Raw genomic sequence first — 7,031 nt, 5'->3', positions numbered from 1 at the left:
TTTATTTCACACTTAAAGGCCTTTGGAATTACTCACCTAATTGCAATGCCGTCTCTGTATTGAGAGTTTTGTGCTGCTGTGCTTGGTTTTGGTACCCCTCCAGCTCAAATTGTGCCAGAGTTTGGATTGAGCTGCAGAGGGCACCGAGCCTCCAAACTGCCTGCTGACACCTGCAGCTGGATCTCCCTCATCAAGGGAGGTTCCTTCACCAGCCTGAAGCCACTTTCCCCAAATATCTTTTCTCCTCTGGAGCCGAGCTGTGTGTTTGCTGACTCCTGGCGCTTGTGTCCTCGTAGCCTTTTTGGTGCTAGTCCCTTGGATCCGTCACAGCTTGACAGAGAGCAGAGTCCTGCTCGTGTCAGAGAACAGGAGCCACGGGCTGCTCCCTCCCCAGCAAAGCACGAGGCAGCTCTTGGAGCCACGTCCTCATGTGCCAGAGATCCCAAAGTAACCAGAGGCTCTGCAACGAGCTGTGGTCTGGCTGTTTGCCACAGAAAGAGCACGCTCTTCACAATGTTCCAGGCAGCGTGCGGAGCCAGCTGCTCCAGCAGGAGCCAGATACCTGCATTGACATGGCTTTGCTTGTTTTCCCTTGCTCTCAGGGCATCTCTTCCAGCTGCGCTCGAACAATTGCAGGGGGTTGCTCCTGGCAGCACGCACACGAGCGCTTTGCCTCTGCACGCACGGGGATTAAAGCAAGCGACTGTCTCCCTTCCTCCAGGGGAATTCAGAGCCTCCTGGAAGATAAGGAACATGAAAGCAGGAACAGAAACCCAGCTGAGTATACACACACTCCCTGCTGCTTCCCCCGGTGAGGAGCGGGGATAAACACACCCGTGCGGGAGCGCTGCTGGCACGGCCGCTCGCCCCAGGGCCTCCCCTCGCTGTCACAAATGGCTCGGAAAGACTTTTCAAGGGCAGCCGCTGCCTGCAGTTCTGACCTGGCCTGCCAGCCTCACCCCCGCCAGGCAGGCAGGCGGCTGGAACAACCACGGCTCCGGCTCTCACCGCTTTGGCCTCCTCTGGCGGCTGCGTCGGTCAGAAGTTGCCCCGTTTTCAGGCCCAGCTCGTTTATGGGATGGGAGCCTGCCTTCAGATGTGCAGCATTTCAAAATCCGGTTGCAGCAGCCCACAGAGCTGCCCGTGCCGTTCCAGGGGAAGCACTGGAAAGATGCAGGAACCAAACTCTCCAAGGGGCCTCCTGCCTCCCCTCTTCGGAGATGGAAACACGATCTCAGCAACCCAGAAACCCGTCCAACTCCTCCTCTGCGATTCATGTAGGGACCAGAGCACTTCATTTCCACGCTCTGCACGGTCTTTAAGGCAAGTCAGGCTTTCAGATGCCCGCACATTTTACCCAAAGAACACCTGTGAGAAGACAACCTTGGCTTCTTTCACCCAGCTGGGGGCTGCAGCCCCTGCCAGGCCACCATCTCCCCCCTCCCCGACCCAAAAAGGTCCAGCAGCACCCAAAGCTGCCCTTTAAGAGCCCGGCCGAGGAGCAGCTCAGCCCCAAAGTATCATTTATGCTGAGATGCACGATAGAAATTGGTTAAAGGAGCCTAAAGCTGACTTTTATGAAAATCTTTCTCTCTTTGCACTTTTTTATGGTAAGTTCCACTCCTCTGTTGTGGTTTCTTTCCATGGCCCCCAGCAACTGCAAAATACTTGGTGGTTTTAAGCGAAATACTTGGTGGTTTGGTGTTCCTTTGATTCTAGGCTTTGGCTGTTATTAACCTGGCTTTGCAGGAGGCAGGGAAGCATTTCCCTGCACTATTTGTTTACAGACCCTGCAGCTATTTCTTACTATTTCCTATCCTCCTCCTTTTCTTGTTCTTGCCAGGGAGTGAATTGTCAGGCACGTAAAATAACACTCAGAGACTTTTTACGATACATTTCAGGTATCCCTCTAGCTGTCTCCTAGTAAACCTGGCCCTGTTTTTGTCATTCCACAGCCCTTTCCTGAACTTGGCTGAGCTCCGTGACGTGCTACATGCTGGCAGGAGGTTCCAGATGCATCGAGCTGCAGAAATTGCAAAGATCCTACCACCTTTAAGCCCTCCTGGTGACAAACTGAATGTCCAAGCTCTAGAACTACAAAGTTCTCCTCCAAGGTATTTCTTAACAGCCCGCGTTGTCTGCCCTGCTCTGCCAAGGATTTCTTCTGTTAAGAGATGAGGAATCGTGGAGGCACCCTGGTGTTGTCAGGCCCAGAAACCAAAACCTTTTGGCTGACCTGCAGAGCTAGGGAAAGAATTGGGCCTTGATTTCCAGTCCCCGCTCCAAGCACCACTTAGCTACGTCCATGAAATGCACCTTAAAGAGGGAAAGGTGTGAACGCAACCTCTCACCAAGGGGCGACTTGTGGCAGCTACCCGAGACAGATTTCACAGCCTCCTGCTGCCCAGCAGAGGAAGATCCTCGTCTCATGAGTGAAGTCTCTGCAGCTATTTACGTAGAAGAATCCATTTCCAGCTTAATTTAAAAGCAATCTTCACATGGAGATAAGGGTTTCTGCTCTATCTTGTCGATGATAAAGATGGGCTGTAAGATGCGTGTGAACAGCTCTTACGTAAGCATTTCCTGCACCTGGTCTGGCTCTTGCCCTTTTTTTCTTGCCTAGAAATTCCTGCAGGCAACCGGGAAACGGTTTTGCAACACGCTAGATCAACAGTGAAAAGACCAGACCGTATGTGGGGCTAAATTGTTATTAGCTCCTGCTCACACTGGAACTGTTCAGCACTTCCTGAGATGCTCCCAAATCTGATGTTGCATGCGAGCAGCCCTTCCCCTCATCCCCCTCGAGGCAAGGGTTGCTGACTGCAGACATTCTTCCTCTACAGCTCAGTTCGTATCACAGTGGCACTGCCCAGGCTGAGATCCCACACAATGCTGCTTTTCCCCTTTTATTTTCTTTGGGGGCTGCTGCGAAGCCCTGGTGCGTGGTTGCACCTTTGCTGGGAGGCCGTCCCTGCCCGCGCTGCGTGGGCTTCAGGGCTGCATCCCCCAGCTTCTCCGTGCTGCAGGAAGCCAGGATCCCACCTGAGGCTGAAAAATCCCAAAATCTCGTGATTCTTTCCCATCTCTGAGCATCACCGCACTGCAGAGGATTCGGATCTCTGCCACTCTGCTTTGAAGGCTTTGACCTGAGATCTCCCAGCTCTTCGGGAAGCCTTCTACTACTGGCAACGGCTGCTTTGAGCTTTCCTGCGTATTCAATGTGCAGCTGTTGAAAGAACTCCTGCGAAGGCAGCCCCATTCAAAGCAGTGACCTCTACCACTCCTGCTTGGGCCATCCTCATAGAAGAGAAGCCCCAAACTGCTGTGAATCACCCCAGAACTGCTGCACCTCAGGATGTCACAAGAGCAGCCGGCACTGCCTCAGAAACAGCAGCATCCTCCACAGCGATGGGGCAAATATTGAATGCTGATTTAATGCTTCAGCTGTGCAAACTTAACATCAATGAAAGTCAGTCGGTGAATCCCACTACTGAAATAAATCTCCTTCACTTCGAAAGATGTTGCTATCGATATTATTCAAAAACAAAACAAAAAACCACCACAACACCCACACTGTTCAAATACGCAAAACTTACCAAAGATTGGATTGTCTACAAGACAGAGGCATCTTCTTTATTTATTGTTTCCTCTACTGCTATCACATTGGTTTTGTTTTCTTCCCAGGCCACCAGTAAAGCTGCCTCCACCTCTGCTGCACCCCAGTGCTCCCCACAGATGGTTGCCCAGTATCAGGATTCCACACACATTTTTTGAGAGGTGTCATTTACTCAGCATTAGCCAAGCTGGTATCCCCAAGCCTGCACAGTGATGTCTTAAAAACGAAACGACTGCACAGTACATCTCATATTGCGGTAACACAGACCAAAATCTAGCTATTATAGGGCAAAACACATCCCTAGTAAACAAACCGAGTGATAAAGTGACATTGAAGTGATGCGGTCCCACTATTTCTTTGTCTCTCCTGCCCTTCTAGGTACATTTCCTCAATGACCCTGTTCAACTACAGAGCTTAGGGCTGAACAAGCAGAAGGGCACGAAGACAGCAGCACAGTTTTCGTGTTGGATGTGCACGTGACACATTTAGCAAGGACATAGCACAAGACTCACCTTCTGCCCCAGTGAGAGCCTAAATCACACATTACACGGGTATACTCCCCCTCCCACTGCCTGCCCACAGCTGAGGTTTGTAACAGCAGCCCCAGAACAGCCAAGATCTTGGTTGCTTTACTTTTATATTAAGGCAGAGTCTTCAAATCTGAAAAGTGCAGGTGCTGGAGCACTGGAAAAGAAAGGACTCGTTTCTCCCTCACCTGCTGTCATCAAACCAGACCGGGATGCCTTTCGGGACAATCTACCTGAGGCTGTGCCTGCTTTAGGCTCCTGCCACCAAAATGGTTTTAGGAGAGAGAAGTGAGGCAAAAGCCTCTCCCACAGCCATAAGGAGCAACATTTTTCATCTTTACCTACGACAGATCTTGACTGTGGTGGTGAACAAAGAACTTCATTGCCCCAGCACAACGCTAGCTGCATCAGTACCAGAAGTGTTTATTAGCACAGCATACTGATACAGCTCCTGCAGCAAGGCACGTCCTCTGGAGATGTGCCTCAATACAACCACCATAAAGCTGCTCCATTATTCATCCAGGACTTTGCAAACCGAGAATACAAACTGGACTGTGACTGCCAAAAGACTGAGAACCGTGCCTGCTGCAGGCTCCTTCAGTTTTTGGTCAGCTTTGTGCCCATCTTTTAAGAGAGAGGCCAGCACTGGATGCAATATCCCAGCACTGCTCTTGCCAGCTGCTTTTACAGAAGAGAAATCGTCTCCTGACATCTCTGTTTAATGTGCACAAAGCTGTTTTGACATTCTTCAGCACTGAGACACTCGGTCATCAGACGCTGCTTGTCCAATGATTCAAATCCTTTTCAGGATGGAATCTCTTCACTCTTCCTTCCTGGGCTTGCATTTTCTTTATTTGCCATTCTATCAGTGAGCTCTAGCTGTATCTTATTTTATTTTCAAGTACTCAGTTAATATAATGACATTAGTTAAATGCCTTACACACACTTTAGGTGCCATATACTCTTACAGGTTACAGTTGTCAAGTAGGATGAGGTTTTAGAGAACCTAAATGTTAAGGTTTGGGGCAGGGTACATCTCTTCTGAAAATCAACAGAAGACACAGCCTTAAACCCTACAATTGCTTTGGCTGTAGTTTAGACAATTTATGCTGCCACCATGATTCAACACAGCAGTCCTCTTCTCCTCTTGCCCTTGTGCCAGCATCCACGTTTATAAGACTGTGTCACAAACCAATCAGCCTGAAAGACATCCTAAAACATGGAAACGGCTGCCACACGAGGAAGAAGTGACAGAGAGCAGCCAGGAAGGCCTGGCACCGCTTCTAGCAACAGTGGCAGATCAAGCTACTTGGCAAGACTGTCAGCGAGCTGTCCCTGCGGGTCACTGGGGACCTCCCACCAGCGACACCCTCCCCAGGTGGGCTCTGGTGAGGAGCCAGCTGTGCCGATGCTGCGTTTCTTGTTAGTTTATGGATCAGTGCCCTGGGCCGGGGCAGCCAGCAGGGCTGTAAGTCAATAAAGCCGTGGCATTGCCAGGCTGCGGTCAGTCAGGCACAGGGCGGCCGAGCTGCATTCACCCAGCTGGGCTTCAGCTCAGCCCCTCGAGCTGTCCGGTAGCAGGGCAGCTGGGCTGCGGGGCTTCCCGGCAGCCGGTGCTCATCATCCCCGTCCCCAGCCCAGGCCGTGTCGCCGCTGTCACTCGTGGGCCACGCGCTCCAGTGCCACGTAGAAGCTGTCCTTGTCGTCCAGGCAGTGCCAGCCGATGGGCCCTGCCTCGCAGTCGGCGCACACCAGGAACTTGACGTTGCCCACGTCGCGGGTGAAGCCCACGTTCTCGAAGGAGAACATGTCGCGCACCAGCCAGTGCTCCCGCACCACGTCCCCGCCGCTCGCTGCCGCCGCCGCCACCGCCTTCTTCTTCATGGCGGGCAGGAGGAGCTGGGGGGGGGGAAACACAACATCACCGCCCTGCTTGTGGGGGGCACCGCCACCTCCCTGCCCCCTGCACCCCCACCTCACTGCCTCCCATTCCCTCTTTCTGCCTCCCCATCCCCACCTCTCTTTCTGCATCCCCTACTTCCCTCCCTCTGTTTCTGTCCCCTCATCTCTCTGCCCCCACTCCCCTTCTCCATCCTTTCTATCTCCCTGTGCTCCCTCCCCTCTCCCTGTGCCCCCCACACCCCTCTTTGCCCCCCACATCCCCCCTGTGCCCCCCATATCCCCCCCATGTTCCCCACACCCCCACCCTGCCCCCCAGCCTCCTCCTGCCTCCCCCCACCTCCCTGCCCCTCTCCCCCTCCTCCCTGCCCCCTCCCCTCTCCCCATGCCCCCTCATCCCCTCCCTGCACCCCCTTTTTCCCCTTTTCCCCCCCCCCTCACCTCCCGCCGAGCGAATGTGGCGGCGCCGGGCAGCAGCACCCTGGAGCCGCAGCGCTGGCACAGCACCGCCTTCAGGTTCCGGCCCTGCGCGCACACCAGCTCGGCCGAGCCGGGCGCGGCGGCAGGAGAAGGAGAAGGAGAAGAAGGAGAAGAAGAAGAAGGGGAAGGAGGAGAAGGAGCGGCAGGAGCAGGAGGAGCAGGGGATGAAGGCGCCGCCGGCTCCATCCCGGCGCAGGCCGCCGCCATGGCCGCGCAGGCGCGCTGGGGCCGCCGCCGCCCTGAGGCGCTGGGCAGGGAGCGGAGGCGGCGCCGTGCGCCTGCGCCGGGCGGGACGGAGCTGAGGGGGCCGCCTCACAACGCCCCCCCTCAGGTCGCCCAACCGCCAGAGCACAGCCCCCAGGGTCACCCCAAAGCACAGCACCCCCCTTAGAGCACCCCCCTTAGAGCACCCCCCTCACATCACCCCCCTCACATCGCCCCCCTCGGGTCACCCCTCTCACATCACCCCGATCCCCCCCTTCAGCCCGTGTGGCCGCACCCAGAATCAC

At 54.4% G+C, this 7,031-nt stretch overlaps 1 protein-coding gene across 1 annotated transcript; it reads right to left on the bottom strand.

Annotated features, from left to right (window-relative positions):
• Positions 1-3,495: 3,495 nt before the first annotated feature.
• On the bottom strand, positions 3,496-6,766 carry RABIF (RAB interacting factor). Its single transcript, XM_082778298.1, has 2 exons — positions 6,484-6,766; positions 3,496-6,042 (listed from the first exon to the last, which is right to left on the bottom strand). Exons 1-2 carry the CDS (start codon positions 6,727-6,729, stop codon positions 5,800-5,802), a joined length of 489 nt encoding a protein of 162 aa, XP_082634424.1. The 5' UTR covers positions 6,730-6,766; the 3' UTR covers positions 3,496-5,799.
• Between the last annotated feature and the right edge of the window lie 265 nt (positions 6,767-7,031).

The sequence above is a fragment of the Aythya marila genome (genome assembly GCF_965140915.1).
Source record: "Aythya marila genome assembly, chromosome: 24".
NCBI lineage: Eukaryota > Metazoa > Chordata > Aves > Anseriformes > Anatidae > Aythya > Aythya marila.
This window is presented reverse-complemented; position numbering and strand designations above follow the sequence as displayed.

What these genes read in the sequence shown, in the direction of transcription:
- RABIF (XM_082778298.1), bottom strand. Translation starts at nt 6,729, where the DNA reads ATGGCGGCGGCCTGCGCCGGGATGGAGCCGGCGGCGCCTTCATCCCCT. An exon ending in CCACATTCGCTCGGCGGGAG is followed by an intron (nt 6,043 to 6,483) that starts GTGAGGGGGGGG and finishes CCCCCCCCCCAG; the next exon opens with CTCCTCCTGCCCGCCATGAA.